The sequence below is a fragment of the Triticum aestivum genome, chromosome 3D, assembly GCF_018294505.1.
Source record: "Triticum aestivum cultivar Chinese Spring chromosome 3D, IWGSC CS RefSeq v2.1, whole genome shotgun sequence".
Taxonomy (NCBI): domain Eukaryota; kingdom Viridiplantae; phylum Streptophyta; class Magnoliopsida; order Poales; family Poaceae; genus Triticum; species Triticum aestivum.
Genome location: NC_057802.1, coordinates 115,411,801 through 115,435,211, shown reverse-complemented (window position 1 = coordinate 115,435,211; position 23,411 = coordinate 115,411,801). Strand labels below are relative to the sequence as shown.

General features: G+C 45.3%; 1 protein-coding gene across 1 annotated transcript; it reads left to right on the top strand.

Annotated features, from left to right (window-relative positions):
- Nucleotides 1–570: 570 nt before the first annotated feature.
- Nucleotides 571–1,112, top strand: LOC123077767 (histone H4). Its single transcript, XM_044500092.1, has one exon. The coding sequence runs from the start codon at nt 638–640 to the stop codon at nt 947–949; it is 312 nt and encodes a 103-aa protein (XP_044356027.1). The 5' UTR covers nt 571–637; the 3' UTR covers nt 950–1,112.
- Nucleotides 1,113–23,411: the final 22,299 nt, after the last annotated feature.

Genomic DNA, 23,411 nt, shown 5'->3' with positions numbered 1-23,411 from the left:
AACGCTAGGGTTTTCCGCCAAAAATATGCCCCACCGCCTATTCTACTTACACTCATTATCGACGAGGCCAAATTATGGATCACAACTGGCGCCAAGAAACTAGGGAATGTTATTTTGTGTGAGTAATTATCATGCCGTTTTGTGGGATGTCTTGTAAAACTCTCTTGTCTCTTCTTATTTAATGGATGAGGCAAATCTTTTGCTTCCATCTCGAAAAAAAATTTCTTTTGCGCCAAAAAAAAGTAATAATCTGTCATTGGAGGACATGCTACAGCAATGGAGCAAGTATATCAAGTTGAATTGTTTTTTTTTTTATTCTCCCACATGAAGAATCTTCAGAAGACGACACCCGGCCACCGCCCACAGCCCAAAATTTCGAGCTGCCGCCACAGCTCTGACCCAGCCCGCCAATCCACCGCTCCAAGCTTTCGGCCATGTCACTGATCCGCGGCATCTCTCACCCAGATCGCCATCTCGACCGTCCACTCCAGCCGCATCCAACGGCAGGCAGATGCCTCCTCCAACCTCTCGCCCCCTTTAAGACGCCCTTCGCCCCACCCTGCAAATCACAGCACTCAGCACGAGCCACCACCGTTCCTCCGATTCCACATCCGCTCGCAGCTTGAGACCGTCAGCCATGTCCGGGCGCGGCAAGGGAGGCAAGGGTCTCGGCAAGGGCGGCGCCAAGCGCCACAGGAAGGTTCTGCGCGACAACATCCAGGGCATCACCAAGCCGGCGATCCGGCGCCTGGCGCGGAGGGGCGGCGTGAAGCGCATCTCCGGCCTCATCTACGAGGAGACCCGCGGCGTGCTCAAGATCTTCCTCGAGAACGTCATCCGCGACGCCGTCACCTACACCGAGCACGCCCGCCGCAAGACCGTCACCGCCATGGACGTCGTCTACGCGCTCAAGCGTCAGGGCCGCACCCTCTACGGCTTCGGCGGTTAGGGCCGGCCGGCCGACGGTCGTCACTCTTTGTCGCCGCCTGCAGATTCCAGAAGCCTGATGAAACCCCGACTTGTTTAGTTCGCCATTTTCTCTGTAGCTCGAACTGAATCGTGGAACAAAGTTATTCGCATGTGTTGTTGGAAATGAAACTTGTCTCTGCTAATGCCGTGTTTCTGATTTTGTCTTGCTGGTTGGTCTCTGTTGGGTACGATATTGAGGTGGTGATGAGTTGATTTGCCATAATTTACCAGGAGCCCCGGATGAGTCGTAGTACTACTTGTTTGCAGTCTAATTTGCAATGTGAAAAAATGCCACAGTGACTGAACAATTGTGTGTCCCAATTCAGCAACACCACTTGATCTGTTTCTGCTATTTGATCTGGTGCGTTTATACTGGACACCATTGATGTTACTTCTGTGGTGCAATGTGGGTAATTGAGATTGGGATTAGTCTGCATTTCATACATCGAGTTCTAGATTGAGTCCCTATTCGCGACGAGAGTTCTGGGAGTACAAATTTGCTCTCTGACTTGTAATGTGAAACTATATCACAGTGACCAATTCATGAGGTGGTTCGTGCTAACTGCTAGTATAAGTTATTCAGGATCATAATTTGTGCTTTATTTGTGTTGATTTGTACTACAATAACCTTTTAATTGCTTGTATGGTGCTTCCAACTGTGGAATTGCGAATACAGATACACGATACCCTCTTGGCAGTGTCAGCAACTTCATCCTTCAGTTGAATTGATCAAGAGGTGCAATAAACCAGTATTTCTTTAGAAGACATGATACATAAGTCACCACCATTCCGCCAGAACGGCAATGGAACAAGCATACCAGGTTAGATTGATACTGGTGTTCACAGCAAATTAGCCATCATTCTTGTCGTTTGGCTTTGAAGTATACTTGTATATATACAAAAGAAGTCTGCTCATTAGAGAATAAACCAGTATTTTAATAGATTATGCTCAATAGGCAGATTACAGTCTTCTCTATTTGATGCCAACAACTTTGTCACAACCCCACCCGACCAACCTCAGGAACGCTTTTATGAAACTGAACGCCTGATACAAGGATTAGACTGAATATCACAAAAACACACCCTGAAGACACAAATGCACCAGAACTTTACACAAGAAAAAGACTCACATTTTGTACTATTAACACAACCAAAATTTGGCACTCCTGTTACAAATATACATGTACACCGATGTATAGAGAATTAATGAAAAATCACCAACAAGTATGGGCAGTGAGGTGACTGAAGCAGCACAGAGATGACAAGTTCCCCTGAAAAGCTCTGAGCAGCATCAAGTTCTTGGTGCTGCATTTACCCGCTTCACAGCATCCCAGTCCAGCACCGATTGGAGCAACCATGCTTTTCAAGGCACTAAATACAGCAGTTCAGGTTGCTGTCATAGAGCGAAGGGAACACCAGAGTCGTTGGATGAGAACACGATTGCTCTGCCGCAAGTGCAATGGACATATCAGTAACACTTAGGAGGGCTCTATCGCATTATTCTTGTTACGCTGGCGAAGCACGACCCGCGTGCTACAGGCGCGTGCATCGGTTCGGCTGGCTTGCATCGTGAGGGAGTCAGTTTTAGAGCCGCCGGTTACAGAAAATATGACAAGTTATTTTCAGCTATGGCATCAGAGTGTCCTTTTTGTGATTTTCATACTTATAAATCTGTTTTCACTAAATTAGTAGATTTATGTGTTCCATTGTGCACAACATAATATGTAGAGTAATATGCATGCAACAACGTCTACATCGTACTCAGTCAACCATCACTCTGACTAGAAGCTCTTAAAAAATTTGTGTCGGTACACTTAAGTAGTAACCTTATATTTGTATGAATATTACAAATAAGATATCTTTTTCTCGAACTTGTAAATGATCTTAGATACCTCCAACTTCAGAATGGTCACATATTTCTGGATAAATGTTCCATTTTATTTGGTAAAAAGTGTAGTCTGGAAGATTAAGTGTCTATCTTGGTGGTTCTCATGGTTTCGAGGAAAAAAATCTTGGTTTACCCGTGCTGGAAGAGCGAATGAAGGCCGGCAAATTCCAGTCTACAAAAGATAAAGCACTTAAGCGTGTTTCAGACTGGATAGAAAAAGGGTCATTTGCATTTCTGTCCCTAACTCGAACCACCTACTCAGATTTGCCCTTAATTTCGAAGTTTGCTCAAATTTGCCCCTCCGCCGTTATGTGCCCTTACAGAAATACCCCTCCCTGCCGTTTCTGTCAGGTCAAAGGCCTTTGACCGTTTTCCTCACGTTTTCTCAACTTTTTTGCCCCTTGTGCACATCCCACTAGCAGGTGGGACCTACCTGTGAAAAACAAAAGAAAACTCCCTTTCTCTCATCCCATCTTTGACTTAGACGTGGAGCCCACCAATATTAAAAAACCCGTCTCCCTCTCTCATAACCCCCTCTCTGTCCCTGACATATGTGGGCCATTGGACCCGCTGTCAGGGTCAACTCCTGTTCGCACGTGGTCACGGCGTGGCTTGGCGGCTCGGCCGGTGGCCATTGCCGGCGAGGGTCAGCGCGCCTGTGTGTGAGGGCCACCAATGGGAGGCTCGGGGTCGTCCGACGAAGGGGGTGAAGCCGCCGCACAGGTAGGTAGTTGGGTGCGCGCACACGACCGAGCCAGTCGAGGTCGGTCATGGCGGCCAGCTTCGGGCAGGGCGCTCCGGGAATAGAATCGAGCGAGGGAAGAGAGGAGTAGGGCCGCGTGATTTCAGCGCCAACGACACGTAGGTCGGGAAGGTCAATGGTGGCTCGGGGCGGCCGGATTTAGGAGGCCAAGTGCGCATCTGAGGCGGAGAACGGAGTCTTGGCCATCGTCTACATGCGGCCATAGGCCCGATTCACCGTGATGGGCGGAGGCGAGGCGTCCAGAAGGGCACAAGGACATGCTCTTTGGTCTCGATCTAGCCTCCGACCGCGACGGCGGCGACCACGTCCCCCGCAGAATGTCTCTGGTGCTCCCCGTGCCTGCCGTCGTTGTCCGCCGACATCCACCTCGACCACCACCTGCAAATCCTTTGTCAGACCACCCCGAGCCCGTCCCCTTGGTCTTCACCTGCAGGTGCGCCGCCCCTCACCGGTGACGGCCACCGGCTGATTCACGTGAGCCTCGCCGAGCCTCGCTTTGGAGCGTGTGGACTTGTGTTGACCATGCAAGTGGGTCCTTGGCCCACATGTCAAGGAGTGATAGAGTTTTTTTGTTAAGTGAGAGAGAGGGGATAAGACATATTTTTTTTGCCTAGGGTAGGACCCATGTGTAACTGACAAGTGAATAGAGGGGCAAATATGTCCAGGAAACGCCCCATTGATGGTCAAAGGCCTTTGACCTGACGGAAACGGCACAGAGGGGTATTTCTGTAAGGGCACATAACGGCGGAGGGGAAAATTTGAGCAGGCTTCGAAATTAGGGGCAAATCTGAGTAGTGGGTTCGAGTTAGGGACACAGATGTAAAGACCTATAGAAAAATATGCTTCTAGCGAAGCGAAGGAACTCCAGATTAAGTCAGTTGTACAGGCTCTTCCGGTCTATGCCATGAGTATTTTTAAATTTCCGGCTTCTCTTTGTGAAGAGTTATCCCAGATCATTAGGAATTTTTGGTGGGGTGACGAGAAGAATAGGAAGAAAACTCATTGGTTGGCGTGGGATAAGATGGCGAGATCCAAAGATGAAGGAGGTATGGGCTTTCGAGATATGAGAATATTTAATTAAGTGCTTTTGGCGAAACAGGCTTGGCGATTATTGGTTTTTCGAGACTCGTTATGTGCAAAGGTGATGAAAGAAAAATATTATCCTCATGGGCGTTTGCTGTACACTTTTTTCCCCTCAAGTGATGTCACCTACTTGGCAATGTATTATGCATGGAATTGAGATGCTAAAAAAGGGTGTCATTTAGAGAGTTTGCGATGGTGCGAATATAAATATATGGAGTGATACTTGGCTTCCTAGAGACTTGGGTCTACAAATTTCTACAAAAAAGAACAGAACTAGACTCAAATGTGTGTCTGAGATATACATCAATGACTAAAAAAGATGGAATGAGAATCTTATTAGGCATTTGTTTCATCCGCATGATGCTGAGGAAATTTTGATGTTGCGTATTCCAACTTTGGTTGAGGGAGATTTCATTGCTTAGTACTACGAGAAAAATAGGTTGTTCTCGGTTAAAAGTGCGTATAGGTTGGCGCTGAACCTAAAGGACTCTATGATTGAGTTACAGAGTTCCAGTCGTGCTGTAAATGGGGAAAGGAGGCTATGAAATATTATTTGGGAGGCTTAGGTCCGTCAGAAAATTAGAATTTTTGCATGGCGTGCTGCTACACACAGTTTGGCGGTTCAAGTTAACAGAGTTAAACACCACCAAACTATCATTGGTTTGTGCTCGATTTATAGTGTTGAAGATGAATGTGTGTTTCATGCTCTGGTGAGCTGTCCCAAGACCCGCGCGCTCCGTTTGGCGGAAGGGAGGTTTGGAATTTACCTGGTGAAGTGTTTTTCAAATATTTTAGGCCGCATTGGTTACTTATTTTATTGGATCAAGTAAGGCCACCGGTGGGTGAGCAAATTATATTCATGTTTTGGAGGGCATGGCATCCGAGGAATGATTTGATTTTTGGTAAGGGAAAGGAAACGTTCCTTTTATTCAAAACTATTGGGCGCCCTTCTCGTCATGTCATTCCAGTATGAAGATGGAGATTAGCAACAAAGGTAAGGAGAGGGTGGATGGTTTAAATTTTATTAATGATGTGCAAGAGAATTTTGTGACTTGGTAGCCTCCTGGTACGGAGTTCACTAAGATTAATGTTGATGCAAGTTATGTGAAGGCCATATGTGCTGCGAGTGTGGATGTGGTGGCCAGGAACCATACTGGAGAAGTTATCATTTCGTTCTGAGATTATATTGGGGTGTTCAATAGCGCGGATGAAGCGGAACTTAGAGCGACCCTTGCGGGGATGTACATTGGTATTACTCTCCACAAGCCCATCATTTTAGAAACTGATTGTTCTTTTGTGGCCTCTTTTCTTGGAAATGATCACCTAGACAGGTCTCCTCTAGTTTATCTAAAAATAGAAGCATTGAGTATTTCCAAGATGATGTTAAATTGCAAGATATCCAAGATTAATAGAAGGGCTAATAGGATGGCGCACCAGATTGCGAAGTTTAGTTTTGATAATAGGTTCAATGGTGTGCTTCTTAATAGTGTTCCATCCTGCGTGGCGGAAGTTTTAGCAGATGATTGTATGGATGTTTTGTTCTGGCACGAAAGACTGGATTGGCAGAGAGATAAGTAGCACCAAGATTATCACACCATAAACAAGGAGCTTGCACTTGTGTCATTCCAAGTTCCTTCAGCATGGACTGAAGCTAGATAATTTCTGCGGTAGCATTTGCCAGAGCCTTGTACTCAGCCTCTATACTAGACCTAGAGACAATTGCCTATTTCTTAGCACACCATGATACTAAGTTGGGACCAAAGAATATAGCAAAGCCACCTACAGCCTTCTGTCATCTATACTTCCAGCCCAGTCAGCGTCAGTGAATGCACTGACAAGGGTGGACTGAGACCAGCTGAATGTTAGTCCAACATTAGCTGTATCTTTTACATATCTCAGAATACGTTTAGCAGCAGTCCAGTGCAAGGTGGTCGGTGCATGCAGAAATTGACACACTTTGTTCACAGCAAAGCATAGATCTGGTCTAGTAAGGGTGAGATATTGGAGTGCACCAATCATACTTCTGTACTGAGTGTTGTCTTCCAAACTTAGGGGCTCACCTTCATGCAGAGATAATTTTTCTGAGCTAGATAATGGAGTTGGTGAAGGCTTGTAGTCCTGCATCCCAACTCTTTTCAAAAGATTAGTTGCATATTTTTTTGAGATAAGACTATACCATATTTTTTTCGTGACTTCAATGCCCAAGAAGAAATTCTGGTCTCCTAAGTCCTTCAGGGCAAATTCTGAGCCAAGGTCCTTTAGGAGTGCTGTCACTGCTTCATCAGATGAACTAGTAACAATGATATCATCAACATATATGAGCATGCACATTGTTATATTGGATTTATTGAAAATAAACAATGAGGTGTCAGACTTGCAGGGAACAAAACCAATATCTTGCAATTTCATGCTCAGACGAGAATACCGGGCTCTTGGGGCCTGCTTCAGACCATAGAGAGCCTTATCAAGTTTGCACACATGAAAAGGTGCATCCTTGTTTTCAAACCCAGGTGTTGTTTCATGTAAACCTCCTCTTCTAGAACACCGTGTAAAACCACATTCTGTACGTCCAACTGCCTTAGGCTCCATCTCCTAGACACATCAATAGACAAAACCAATCTGATAGTAGCAGCTTTAACAACTGAGCTAAAAGTATCCTCATAGTCAATACCATACCTCTATTTAAAGCCTTTTGCTACTAACCTAGCCTTATAGCGGTCAATAGTTCCATCTACCTTCTTTTTTATTTTATAAACCCATTTGCAGTCTATCAAATTTTTACCTTGATCACGTGGAACGAGATGCCAAGTCTTATTTTTCTTCAAAGCCATGTATTCCTCCTCCATGGCCTTGTGCCATTCAACATCCCCCAATGCCTCTTCAACAGAGTGTGGTTCTCCTATAGAACAAGTTAATCGAAACTTCAAAATTCTTTTGTAATTCATAGGCTGTAATTTTCCTGTTTGTAACCGTGTGCCCACACGTGTGGAACGAGGGGGCACAGCTGATGGAGTGGTTGTCCCGTCCACATAAGATCCCGTTGCAGGATCCAGTGCAGCACCCACCGCTTCTACGCGCGACGATTGGGTAGACACGCCTGTGCTGCTCGACGAACCAGGCGAAGGCGTAGCAGCAGCTGTCGCGGGCCCCGCGGCCTTCACGGGAGACAACCGATGCGTGATCGACACGGTAGAGCGCTGCGGGCCAGCATTAGGCATGCGGTCGGCCGCCTGCTGGACCGTCCCACGGCCCGAGCCGCAGGTGGCTGGCGTGGATTGGGCCGCATCCGCCCTGCAGGGCGCGTCGCATCCTAAGGGCGAGCCCACCTCGGACTGCCGCTGCTGTAGCACATCTGCACGGGATCTGCCGCATGCGGATCCTGAGGCTGCAGGAGCAGGAGAATAAGCCTCGTGTCTTGCGCGGCTGGCATCTTCTGCCACATGAAATAAGGGTCCATTTTGGACAATTTCAACACCATTTTCTTCAGAATAAAATCCTGTGTCATCTGCACCATCATCATGAGACTGAATATGGTTATGAGGGTTAGTCACATGATTATCAGAATTGTTTTCATCGCCCCCTTGATCTAAGCCGGAAAGGCGACTAGGAAGAAGAAGGATTTCCTTTCGCAATAGGGCTCCGACATTAGGGTGTAGATCTTTGAAACAGAAAATAGTCTCATCAAACACAACGTCACGAGAGATATATACCCGGCCCGTGGACACATGAAGACACTTGACACCTTTGTGTTGGGGACTATATCCAATGAACACGCATTGCTTAGAGCGAAAGGAGAGTTTGCGAGCATTGTATGGTCGAAGATTAGGCCAACATGCGCAGCCAAACACTCTTAAGGAGGCATAGTTAGGTTTGATGTGCAATAGTTTTTCTATAGGAGTTTGGTAGTTGATGATACGACTAGGCAGAAGATTAATGAGATAGGTGGCTGTGAGGAATGCTTCATCCCAAAACTTAAGTGGCATAGACGCATTTGCGAGAAGTGAGAGGCCAACCTCAATGATGTGCCGATGCTTGCGTTCAGCGGAGCCGTTTTGTTGGTGTGCGTGTGGGCAAGAGACATGACGGGAAATTCCCAACTTTTGGAAGAATGAGTTGAGTTTCTCATACTCACCACCCCAATCCGATTGGACTGTGATAATATTTCGGTCAAACTTGCATTCAATGAGTGCTTGAAAATTTTGGAAAACTTGAAACACATCGGATTTATTCTTGATAAGATAGATCCAAGTAAACTTACTATAATCATCAATAAAGCTTACATAGTATTTGTGTCTACCAATAGAGACGGGTGTTTGCCCCCATACATAAGAAAAAATGAGCTCTAATGGTCGAGAAGAAACACTTGTTGACACGGGGTAAGGCAATTGATGACTTTTTACTCTTTGACATGAATCACACACTGTTTATAAGCTATGCACACCAACAAAAGGGAGCTTATTTTTCCTAAGCACCCATTAAACAATAGTAAAAGATGGATGACCTAATCGATCGTGCCACCTTGCTGAGGATAGCTTTGTGACACCAAGAACTTGTTTATTTGATCACCTAAAGCGAGGAATCAACGGATAGAGACCACCAACGCATCTACCTCTGTAGAGCACCCTCCTCGTTGCCTGATCCTTAATCCAAAAAAGGGGTGAAACTCAAGGAATACATGATTGTCTAAGGCAATACGATGTACAAAGAGAAGTTTTTTGTTTGCATGAGGAGAGTATAAGATCTTGCGTAGATGAATAGAACAACTAGGGGTTTTGAATTCCGAATAACCAATGTGATCTATCCTCATACCTGAACCATTCACACCATGGATCTATTCCTGTCCACAGAACTTCTCCCGCACCATGAGCTTCTCCAAGTCGCCAGTGAGATGATCAATTGCCCCACTGTCGACGTACCAATTTGTATCGACGCCATATTGAGCAACAGGTGCAACCTTTTCTTCTAATGCATCATCGTCGAAACGATACCAATAGTCCTTGGCACTGTGCCCAAACTTACCACATATCTAGCACTGGATTGGTCATTGTTCCTGGTGTTGTTGCTAGGTGCAGGGCCGCCTGGACCTTCGGGGCCTCCTGGGCCTCCTTGGCCGGCGTAGGAACCCTTGTTGTTGGAGTAGAAAGGGCGCCCGTTGCCTTTCCATTTTTTGTAGCCGCTGCCGCTGTTCTGCTTCTTGTACCCGCCACCATTTTGCTTCTATGGCGGAGGAGGACCACCATGGCGAGCAGCGAGGTCAACAGAGGACTTGAAGCCACAGGTGCCTCCAACCCCGCCTGTGAAGAGCTCGACACGCTGGTCAAAGTTGCAGACCGCCGCATAGAGGAAGTCGACGGTGACCGGTTCAGTGCGGGAGTCCAGAGTCGAGACTACAGAGTTGTAGTCAAGGTCTAGCCCCGCAATGATGAAGGAGAGGAGTTCGTCCTCTTCTAGTGGCCTCCCAGCAGCGGCAAGCTCGTCCGCCAGTGAGCGCATCCGGCCGAAGTAAACCGGAGCAGATTGCGTTCCCTTCTGAGCATTGGCTAAGGCTACGCGGATATTATTGATGCGAAACGAGATTGCGAGGCAAACCTGTTACCCAGGGAAGTCCATACTGCGTGCGCCGTCTTGATGGAGACGACAAAAACGAGCACGTCTCTCGACAGGTTGTTGAGGATGTGCCCGAGGACCTGCTGGTCCTGCCAAACCCATGCTTCATATGCCGGGTTGGGGATGTCTTGCTCCTTGCCATCCTTGTCCTTGGCGGTGATCAGCTTCTCCGGTGCAAGGATGGAGCCGTCGAGGTAGCCATATAGGCCAACGCCAAGGAAGTGGGGGAGGATCTAAGCCCCACAGAGGAGATAATTCTCCCTAGTTAACTTCTCCGGAACCTGAGAACCAAGGATGGAGAGGGTAGGGGTGGAGGAGGAGGACGCCATGGGTTTTGTTTGTTTTGGTGTAGATCATTTTGTCTCAGAACAAAGGGGAAGAGGTCGCTCTGAATACCATGTAGAAAATGATGGGAAGCGTTCTACCCTCTCGTGAGAGGGCCATGTGGTATTTATTGATAGAGATGGGGCATATCCCATGATCGCATACATGTCTTGAAGTACAAGGGATTAGGAGATAGAGAGGAAGTAGTTTAAGTAGATACTAATCTATCTCTAGTCTAACCAGAACTCCAACTAACAATATATGTGCACCTACGGCCACATGGAACATATTTCAACATTCCTGACTTTTCTTTTGGGAGTCACGAGGGGAGGAGGGGGGCTCCCCCACCTGAATATATTTCTCAAAAGCGGCAAGCCACAAGTACAACCAAAGAGATTACATAGGCACGCCACATAGGAGAGGAACAACCGCCATGAGAAGACAACGTCCTTATCGCACTGCTTGCGTAACAATGCGACCATGAATCTAAGATTGAGAGTGAGGGAGGAGTGTACATAAGTATTCTTGAAGGCCTTTTCATTTCTAGCATCTCAGATACACCAAAGGATCACAAGTAGAATGAATGGCCACACTCTGTCATCAAGTCCACGTGGTGTTGCGACATCCGAAAGCAATGATGTGTCGGTGAAGGAGAACCAGAGGCCGAGACATTGCCAAATTCTGTCTGCGAGTGGACAGGAGACGAATAGGTGATCCGTGTCCTCTTCTTGACGAGTCCATCTTGGACAGTCCAAGTTTGGACTGATTGATTTGTGTGCAAGGTTGGCCTTTGTATCGAGTCTGCCCTTGAATGCCAACCATGCGAATATCTTAATTTTTTTGTTCAATAGAATGTCATATCAGCTATGCGTTCCTGTCTTCATCCACCTCCTTAGATATCAGCTCATATGCTTCCTTTGTTGAGAAGGTGTGGCCCCCATTAAGGAAGCGAGTGTCTCGATCATTTGAAAGCATAAAGTCATGTAGCAAAGAAAAATGAGAGACAATTTCTGTGGAGGCGGTAGAGTTTAGAGCATCTCTAGCAGATCCTGTATATCGCCTCGTCGTGCAAAATAACCGTCGTTTTACAAGACCGGGACAAAAAAATCATCCCAACCAGGTCCTGTAAAACAGCCCACCCCGTATTTTTTTTATGAGGAGTTGTATATTTCATCCCCTGTCCACCATATTTCCAGGATTTCCCCCTCTTTTACAATTTCCTCTATCCCTTTGAGGCCTAGCGGGAGGGAAATTTCAGCCCAACCACTTCAGTCGCAGCCGGCGACGCCATCTCCCGAGCTCGACTCTGGCCAAATAGAGAAGCCGCCGCATCTCGTCGGCGCTGCCGGTGCCCCACCATGGTCGCCGCCGCTTTGCCCCCGCGTGGCTACCCCGACCTCTCAGGCCAGCGCGGTATCTGCCAATAGTTCCCCGAGTGGGCCAAGATGAGTCACGGGTGGAGCTCGACCGCGGGCGCGACAATAAGAGCTCAGCCGCCGACTCGGGTGCGAAAACAAGAGCTCGGTTGGCCGGCACGGTTGCACCAGCAATAGCTCGACACATCATTGGCGGCACAGCAGCAAGGGCATGACAGCAAGAGCTCGGCCGGTGCAGCAACAAGAACACGACCGACGCGGGCGCGGCGGCAAGAGCTCGACTGGCCGACGCGGGTACGACAACAAGAGCTCGGCCGACGCGGGTGCGGCTTGGGAATCAACTGTTTGTGCCGCTAGCCTGGGAATCAACAGCTTAGTCTAAGTTACATGAGGACCTAATTGTAATTTAGATTAAGCTTTTAGGGGGGTTTATGCAATTTTGCCGGCATCATGATTTCTTTTATGGAATCTGTTCTAACGGAACAAAAGTCATACTGTAAAATGTAAAAAAAACATTTTGGGTATCCTGTAAGGCTGTAAACAAATTTTACGGTATGAGATTTTAAGGGATCTGCTAGAGATGCTGTTAGGCAATCATGCAGGTTAAAATCTATGCCGAAACACATAATATTTGCCACTCTAGTAAACGGCAATGGAACAAGAGAAAATGCAAGAAAAAGTTTTTGAAAGTGGTTGTGGGGTGAGGGAGGTGTCTAACCAGAAATAGGTCAGTGAGCCATTGTTTGTTAGGATAAAGGAAAAGTTTGGTAGGGCTAGCGAATGGTTGTTCATAGTTTTACCAAGAAAGGATTTGTGGGTGGAGGGAGAAATAAAAGCATTTGGGTGTTGTAATGAAGCCAGTTGAGCCAAGGAGAAGTGGAGGGGAGAAGTAGGGAGTCAAGAACGACCATAATGAGGACAAGTCTATCTCCTCTAGACAGTAATTTTGTGTGCCACCCTGAATTTTTGTTTTACAACATTCTAGGATTGGAAGTAAAAGGTTCGGGGGAGGTAGAAGTAGAGAAAGAGGTAGCCCTAGGTAGGTTTGGGGGAAAGAAGAAATGGGGCAGCTAAGGATGGAAGCGATGGAGTGCTGGTCAGAGGAAGAAGTGTGTAGAGGGACAAAGCATGTTTTGAGAAATTAATCTGCAGACTAGTGGCAAGAGAAATCCCGAAGCAACCCTTTTAGCGTAGAGACTACCATAGGAGAGGCCCCAACAATAATTAACGTTCCATCTGCGTACTAGGGCGTTGTGGGTGGAAGATGCGCAAAGAGGGGGGGGGGGGGGTGAAGGAGAGCAATATGAAGATACTGAGACATGAGCTGCTGTAACAAGTCGGCCATGATGATAAATAGATAAGGTGAGAGTGGGTCGCCTTGATGTAGACCATTTTTACATGTCATTCAAGGCCCTAAGATGATGTTGAGTAGGATTGCAGTTTTTCCAATTGAAAGAATGCTTTGTATCGATACCCTAAAATTATCAGGGAAGCCTCTAAGAAGAAGGATTTTGTCCAGGGAGGCCCAGGAAATTGAGTCAAAGGCTTTCCTAAAATCTAACTTGAGCACCATAGTGGATACTTTTTCTATTATGGCAGGTACTAATGAGATCAACAACATATATGAAGTTTTCAGCAATGTTCTTACCAGAGATGAATCCGGTCCGATCTCCATGGACAAGGTTAGGAAAAGGTCTTTAACCTATTTGTAAGAAGTTTGGAAATATCCTTGATAGGACAATTTTGGAGAGAAATTGGACGGTATGAGTCTAGAATTCCTTCTTTTTCTTTCTTGAGGAGAAAAGAAATGTAAGCTCTGCTAATTCGCTCCATGTTGAGGTAGTACGAGAAAAAAATTCAGAGAAGACCTTCAGAATAGGTTTGGAAGAAGCCCAAAACTTTTGATAGGAAGCCGGGCCAAAGCCATCGATCTCCCCAATGGATTCATTTGGATAAAAGCATCTTTAATTCCTTATTTTGGGAAGGGGTCAATTAGAGAGTGCAGCAGGGTCAAAGCAAGTGGGCTAGATGAAAGTTGGATCAAAATTCCAGCTAGTGGCCGGAGAGCACCCAATGGGATTAATAAAGAAATCTATTAGGATAACAACTTTCTAATTGTGAGCCGATAAAGTCTCCCCTAGATGAGTGAGATAGTGGATTCTATTCTTTCGTAACCTATGTGAGGCCGAGACAATGCAATATTTTGAATTTTCTCCACCTACAACAGTTGAGCGAATTTTGGCGCAAAGCCACAAAGCAACTGCTTTTTCTTTGAATAACTTTTGCAGAACCAAAACGGTGATGAGTCTAGTTGCTTCTTTTGCCAAGAAAAGTTGATAAACCTCTTCACTTAGATCCAGAAGAATGACCATCTTGCAGTTTATTTCATGTAAGTTTGCTTTGGTGCATGAGAAAGCCCAACGTTTGAGTCCAAAACGCGTACATTTTAAAGTTTTCGCTAAAAGTGCGTCAGAATTGACGGACGGAGCAAAGGGGCCCATGGGCCACAACCTAGTGACAATGTTCCTACCAGTTGAGAAGGAGGCCCAAGCAAGTTCAAATTTGAACTACCAATTACGCAGAAGCAACATGTTGATGTGAACAAGGAGAAGCACATGATCCGACGTGCATCTTGAAAGAGACGTGAGTGTAGCGTTTGGGAACGTATTGTCCCAACCTAGATTGAAGAAGGCATGATCGATGCATTCAAGAGTCAGAGGTTGTACATCTGGTCGGCATGCGCCTGCCGGAAGGCCTCCCCTGCACATCCCTCACCATGTCGGTGTAGTGACCCCGCGCCTCGCCCATGGTGATGCCAGCTGTTGGGAAACGTAGTAGAAAACAATTTTTTTTGCCCTACGATCATCCAGGAACAATATGAAGATGCATAACGGGTTGTGATCAACGATCGTTACTGACTCCAGGAGTGCAGCGGAAGTAGACGAGTCGGTGTAGATCGTACTTGAAGTCCCTCGAACGTCGATGACGAACCCGCGAACCTCCCACGAACGGAAGACCGAAAGAATGGGCTCTCTACTTGGTTGCAAGCGTACGGTCTTCTCAATCCGTCAACGCTTCGCCGTCCAGAGCTAATCGTCACCGGAGAATTAGAGGAGGAGATTAGAACCACATGGGGCTTCTAATTATGAGGATTAGAGGTGGCTCGGGCTATGTCTAATCAGTCAACTAGGACCGACAAGAACTAGAACTAGATCAACTAGAGGAGGCTCCAAATCTTATGTTTACATAGGCTGAAATCCTCTAGTATATATAGGTTAGAGGGGAGAGTGAGGGCTGCCACCAAGGGGAAGGAATCCCCCTTGGTGCGCCATCTAAGGGGGGGGGGGAGGAGTTTGACTCCTCCCCTTCCCCAATTCGGCCCCCTTCCTTAGGGAAGGGAGGCACTTTCCCACTTGGGCCTTTTTGGCCCAAGTTTCTTTCCACCTCTTGGCCTTATTAGGCCCATTGATATTAAATTAAATATATATTTGTTCGAAACATTTTTAGAGCATTATATATATAATTTAACATCCCCGGAAACATTTTCCACCTATATATATTAATCGGTAATACTCGATATTCACCGAAACCCTTCCGGTAACCCCGAAACGCTTCTGGAACCTCTCGGAACTATTCCGGATATTAATGAAACAATTCCACAAATATATTCTCATCACTCCCGTACTACTAACACTCAGCTGATCATGATTACCTTAAGCTTGTGACCCGTAGGTTCGGTAAATCATAGACATGAACGAAACCCCTTCGTTCAATGACCGGTAGCGGAACTGTGGACATCCATATCGGTCCCTATGATTACACGAATGATACTCAAGTGAACCTTTGGTTATCATGTGATGTTCCCTTTGCTTCGTGATACTTTACAAAACCCGGTGTGCATCGGTATCCTACTGAGTCATCACCATGCTCACTATACCGTTGCTCCTGTTACCGGTTTTGTTCTTCTTTCTCGTGGACGTGTTCCGGCATACCCATGACGTAGTCACCTGTGTCTGGATAGACGATGATGGATGCCGTCACACCGACAGGCCCCTAAGAATATCTCTCCATTGTCGGAGGAGCAAATCCCACTCTCGAGCTGTCCGGTCACTTGTCAAACTTTCCGGCGTGCCTGAAAGTTGTCGTTATGATCACCTTGTTACAGATGACGTTTGAGCAACCTCAAAGCCCACCGTCTGGTAGGAAGTGACCGAGAGACTCTCATGGTCCGAGGAACTAAAACACATGCTAAGACTCCGTGTTATAACATATGATTTCAGACAATATGATCACATAGTATAACAAACAAGTATTCGGTCGATTCAATATGATTGTTCTTCTAACATCATACCCTCAATGTTGTTTTAGGACTATCGTCACACTTAATGATATCCTAAGATCTAGAAAACGTGATCACCAACAACACTTGAGCCGGTCTTAGAGGCGAGACCGGAAACCTATTGTTTACCGTTTATCATTCCACACGTGCATACGAGTTTTCCACTGAATCGCATATTCCAGGATCATAACAGTTATAGCATGGAATATAAACTCTTAACTATGAATAATGGAAATATAATAATACAATATTATTGCCTCTAGGGCATATTTCAAACAGTCTCCCACTTGCACTAGAGTCAATAATCTAGTTAGCACTTTTAACTTTTTCACCAATGGCAATCCGGTGCCAGTCCATGCTTTGCTTGTGGTATAGACTTCGTCCTATCGAATCTGACAACTTTAGATCCGCATGTATCATTTGCATTTCTATGCATCTATAATGATTTCACAAGAATTCATAATTTGTGTGAAACCAACTTTATATATATATTGAATCACTGGTAGAACCTTTGATTCCTTAGACTGAGTTATGGAACCCCTATTAAGAATAGTGTTCGAATGAGATAATCATCTAGAAACCATATCAAGCTCATGAATGAACTTCTGATTCATCACCCTTCATTTTTGCTTCTAAAGAAACAATATACTTAGCCTTCTGTTATAGAATTCACCATAGTAACTTTTTGGACCAATTCCAACTTACTGTGCCACCATAAATCACTTTTAGTTTGAAATCGAATAATCACTTCGACCATAGATGAAGATTTTATCGATAACTACTTACAAAGAGCCTTCATTGATGTAACTCCTTACAACAATCTCTTCATTTTCTCCATGTGTGAGAAACATGTCGTTAATCCTTAACGACATTTTTCATTGTTGTCCTATGATCAACAATTTGACCATACTAGTAACTTTTAATTACAACTAACTTGGAGTATTGGAAATATCTGGTTGTTTACATACCATGGAATACAAGTGTGGTTGAAATCATATTACTCTCATCAATATTTCAGGATACCGAACCCTTCCATGTGACATTGACAAGAAACTCTTCTTGACATTTTACATACTAAACTGCTTTAGTATTCTGTCAATATGTATTTTGGCTAAGTCTGATTAGACACTATTATCTCCATAGATCATTATGTCTAATACAAAGACTATTCATTGCCTAAGTATTTTACTGAAAACTAGTTTCAATAAAGTCTTAATCCGTGTCAAGAAATTTACATAACTTCCAATCAACAATATGTCATGTACATATAGTGTTTAGAAATATTATCATGCTCCCACTTACTTTCTTGTAAATACAAGCATCTTCGCTTTACTCGATGAAATCAATTTATTTGACCATTTCATCAGTGCGAAGATTCCAACTCCATTATGCTTGCTTCTGATCTCTTGAAGTTTGCATACTTACTAGCATCCTCTGGATCGACAAAGTTACCTTGGATTGTATCAAACATACAACCTTGGTTTTATTTCCACATCATGGAATCATTTTGACATCCATTTGTTTTATCTCATAATTGAAATATTTAACAATTGCTAGTTTAATCCGGACTAACTTTAAGTGTTGCTATGATGAGACAATCTCGTCATAGTCAATTCTTTGATCTTGTCATAAGCTATCTGTAACAAGTCAAACATTATAAAACATTTTTATCTTTGTCAGTTTATAGATCCATTTAGACTCTAAGTCTTTTGAAGGGTTCATCAAGTTCTGAACTTGAATTATGTGAATGGATACTATCTCGGATTATGTTGGCATATAGCCAATTTCCGGAGTCAGGGCCCATCAATGCTTCGATGTGATTTATATGTTCATTGTTTGCCCAACAATATTTCATCTGCATACCACAAAGGCCTACACGAATTTTCCCAACCTATATAGTTCAGCTGCAAGGTCGACCGTAGTCTCTATATCTCATGTAGAGGCTTTTGTATCAGTCGCAGTAAGAAATTCTAGAATTACTTCTAGTGTTTCTTTTCTTTGAGCTGATTACAAAAATTACGCAATCTTGTCGAGTTGCACTGTCCTCCCACTCACTCTTTTGTAGAAAGCATTTTCTTCAAAACTTCTGCACTCTATGGCAACACTTTGCCTCGGCATAGTGATAGAGGAATACCCAACTACTTGGGATAACCTACAGAGTAGCACTTATTTCAACAAATTTGATGGCACTCCTTTTTCAATATGAAAGCCACAGTCTCTAAAGCATCATTTTGAAAGTATATTGGCGAAATAATTAATGTCATCTTTGATCTCACCATGTCATACATAGTTTGATTGCATCTACTTAAAACAATCTACTCTCAGTAGTGTTTCTAGGAGGTGCAAGCTATAAAATTCTTTTATAGCTCACCAGACATTCGCTAAATTTGTAACTCAAATATTGTTTTCTGCAATCCAATTGTAGAAACATAATTTTCTTGTTATAATAATTACTACTTCATTCTGAAAGACTTTTGAAACACTTCAAAAGATCGAGATTTATGTCTCAATTAGTATAAATATCTACTTGAGTCATCCTTGAAGATAGATAAATCCACTGCTTGCAACAACACTTATTGGACTACACACATCGATATGCATATTGCCAATTATTTTGTTGCTCGTTCTCTATGGCTCGTGAACGGTATTTTAGTATACTTCACTAATTGGACGAAACTTGCAACTGTCAGATGATTCTCAATCAAATGACTTCAAAATTCATCACTATGAAATTTCTCCATGCTAGTTTCTCCAATGTGATTAAATGCAGTGCCACACAGATGTGGTATTCTTTTAGTCTTGCGACATTTAGCGTCAGTGTTATGGATATTCAATTTTACTATCAATATTCATAACATACATCTTATTCACAATAAGAGTATGCCCTTTTATTCATAATATCGAACAACTATTGTTCCGTCTGTTGATGCTCAAAAGTGGCACAATCATAGAGAGCAGATTCAAGTTATATCAAGACTAATTCAAACTTATGATTGGAGGTCACCTCCGGATGGCTCTCCTTAAGAAGATCAAGATGGATATGAACATGGTCTAAACCGGAGCTCTTATGCAATAGTTATGACTAGTTCAGAGATGCTCATGTTGACACCAAATTAAAGAATGGTATGAAACTCAATTAAGATGGCCTCTGATAAAAACATTTCAACAGGACAGTTGTGCATCTCGTCGAAAAGGTCGACTTTGATATAAAAATCGTCTCAATCCAATTTCGTATGGAAAAGTTAGAGCCATCGGAATGCAGCCCTACCAGGAGGCAAAATATGGCGCGCCCCACCAGACACATGTGTGATGGGTAGCGCCACCAACCGACTGTTTTGCGTGAGAGATTCGGCCCTGAAGATGGCTTCGAATCAAAAAAGCATTCAACATGAAAGTTGTTTGTCTCGTTGAAACGGCCAAATTTGCTTTTGGGCTCATCTTCATCTGAGGTTGTTTGTAGCCTGTGGGACCTAAAAATCCAACTGATGTTCCAGACTTACCTAAATCCAAGTTCGGTTAATTTTGGAAAGATTTGTGTCGTGGAATTGTCACGGCAGATGTCCTCATGCAAGGACTTAGTCGTGGAGCCATCACAGCTAGGAAGCTTAAAGGGGTTAAGCGGGACAAAGGACACGAGGATTATACTGGTTCAGCCCCTTACGTTGAAGGTAAAAGCCTACTCCAGTTGAGGTGGAATTACTTAGGGTTTCGATGACCAGGAGCTAAACCACCCTGCCTGGCTATCGATCTGATCTTACTTGTCCTGAACCGCCGCCGGGTCGTCCCTTTATATAGAAAGGTTAACGCCCCGCGGCTCTCAGAGTCCCGACCGGCTCATAAACTGTGTCCGGCTTGGACTCTTAACTATTCTTGCCTTACACTACAAGTCATGCCACAACGGCGGTTTACCACTACGGGCCTTAAGTTGCCTCTAGGCCTTAGACCTATTACTAAACCGCCATCCTTAACCTGTCCTTGGGCTTCTGAATGAAGAGCTATCGCAACGTAACCCGGCCCATCTCAGGCGGGTTACACCAGTATCCATATCCTCAACATTAGGCCCCAGATTGATTTGAACCGGTTCATGTCAATCTTCAATACCTTAAGAGAAAATCTTCCGGCTTCTGTTTGCGCGAAGGTTATAACCCGCCATGATGTCATCCTCTGGATTCTTGGTAACCCACCGTGACGTCATCCGCCATTAATGCACGTTCTACCCAACGTATCTCAACGGATCCTTATCTTTAATAATTATCCCGAAAATCGAGGCGCCTCTGTAGCTGGATAATCATGTCTTCAGCCTCCTCATTTCTCGCGCCCACTCATCAGCCGTCCCTTATAAATAGGCCCGACCGGGTCCTCTCTCACTCTTCCCTTTCCGCCATCTTCCTCCTCTCAACGCCTCAGAGCCCGAGCTCCGCCGCCGCCGCCGCGCCTCTCGTCTTCCTCAGCCTCGGCCGCTGCATCAACCTGAGCTAGTCCAGAGAACGGCGGCGACTCTCCGCAGTGAACCTGCAACTGTAAGTCCTCTTCTTCTCAAACATCAGATCCGCATTAGGGTTCCGCGTTCCTCCCTGTTCTTCGTAGTTCATCTCTGTTCTTTTATAGTTCTTCCACCGCGACTTCTTTTGATTCGAAAAACAGTACAGAACTCCTGCGGTAGTGGTTTCGCACCCATTTCCAATACTAGCAGATCCCTTTTGCTTGCAAAAAAGACCTCATTAGGACTTATGAACTTCTCTGTGCCAGTTTTTAGGTCTAGAAAATTTTCCTTTCTGGACGATCGTTTGATCCAAAATAATTACTGCAACCTGTGAAACTTGTTTGTGCAACACTTAGGCAAAAATTGCATCTGTTAGCTATGGCGGCTCATATCACCGGCTTAAAAAAGGCGATGCTTCATGAATATTCCGGGTCATCCATAACAGAGTCAAATAACTTAATTGCTCACGATATCCATAGCGGCTTAAATATCCTGACACAATTGGCCATATATCATTAGGCCCCTTCATAAGCCGCCACCTTAAATACTGAACCGAAATTTTCCTCCGGCTTAAATTTGAACCGGAAATTTTATTTTGTCATAGGCTTCCATCCTTCACAATGCCGCCCAAGGCTCCCAAGGCGCCCATTACATGCAACTGGGTTAGATCCAACGTTACTGATAGCACCTTAGCTGACTTCGTGAAAACGGGTTACCTGCCCAAGAAAGAGGTCATGTCCTATCGTGCTCCTGACCCGTCCGAAGAGAGACCTCAACCCAAGGACGGAGAGGTTGTCATATTTGCTGATCACATGAGCCGGGGCTTTGCTCCTCCCGGCTCAAAATTCTTCAGAGATGTTCTGCACTTTTTCGACCTGCGACCTCAAGACATTGGACCCAATTCCGTGTCAAACATTTGTAACTTCCAAGTGTTCTGTGAGGTGTACCTTGGAGAAGAGCCCAGCTTACTACTCTTTAGAGAGCTATTCTATCTGAACCGCCAAAATGAATGTGCCAATGGGCCCAGCCTGGAGCTCGGTGGAATCTCAATCCAACGACGGAGAGATTGTCTCTTTCCTTATGCTGAGCCGCCAAGCCACCCGAAGGACTGGAACCAGACATGGTTCTACTGCCAGGACACTTCTCCGGCTGATGAGAATCCACTGCCCGGCTTTCGCGCCCTGCGTCTGGAATCAAATCACCCCTTGCCAGATAAACTATCTCAAGCTGAACGTCAGCCACTTACTCCCACCATTAACAAGATCAGAGCTCTTCTGGGGAACGGCCTGAATGGCATTGATCTGGTCCGGGTCTGGATTGCCTGGCGGGTGATTCCTTTAAGCCGCCGCCCCGGCTTAATGTGCGATTATACGGGCCGGAAGGATGATCCTCTTCGGCACAGTCCCAACGACTTACCTGAGGACGTCATTGATGACATGACCAAGTCTCTTCTGAACGAGAGCCTGGCAGATTGCGGGAGAACAGGCTTAAGTCCTTTCTGCAAGGCTAACCCAGCCCCAGCGGTAAACTATTGACCTGAACACCTCACCTTCCATTTTAACGATTTCGTCTTAACTTCAAGAACCTTTGTTGTATTTTACAGGCTAATGATAAATTCTGGAAGGTCAAGTATGACCATGAAGCTGCTAAGAAAGCCAGAAAGGTTAAAAAAGCCGCCAGGAAAGCCGCTCCCCGCAAGAAGGGGAGTAAACCTAGCGCCTCGGACCTGCTTCACCTGGAAGACACCTCCGAGTCAGAGGTAGCCCTTGACTCTTTAGGCTCCTTTTTTAACCATCTTATTGACATGGATTATCAGCAGGAGGACACCGGAACGAGTCATGAAGTGATTGAAGAGGTAACTATAATTTCCTCCGACTCGGAGCCCTTGCCAAGACTGAAAGTCCGAAGAGTAACCCGGAAAGTAAGATTTTCACATCCTTTAGCTTATCAAGATCCTCAATTTCTTTTGAAGCGACAGATTTATGAGAGTCGGAGGCAGACCCGGACCAGCAAGGATGCAGACCTCTCCTCCGGCTTACCCGAAGCATCAAGGAAGCGCCGGACCGAGGTTATCTCCGACTTATATCCTTTTCATCCTTTGGCGGGCGTCACTCGTCAACCACTCAATTCTTCTGATTCAAACTATCAGGGAACTTCACCTTCCTCCGGCGACTCCATGCAGTCTAGCTTGCCGGCTTTCAAAACCGCACCCGGGTAATGATGATCAGCTTATTTTGTGCTTATCTTACTCATGTTTTTGCACTAACCCTTCGACTTTCAGTGTACAAGTAAAGCCCAGCAAGAGGGCGAAGAAAAATAAACCGGCCGAAGAGCCGGTCCTGACTGAACCTGATGCTTCTGCTCATGAGCCGCCGTCTGCACCAGCTCCTGAAACCACCACTGCTCCATCTGATGAACAAGTTATGGAAGGTTCTGATAACCCGGAGATCCCCAGCCCGGCTCATCCAGATGATCCGGACGTTGTAATTACCCGGACCGAGTTTGTTGAACCGGGAAGACCCACCGTGTTGGCTAGGTGCTCTGCCAAGGAAGAACTTCTGGAACGCCGCAGGGCCAGG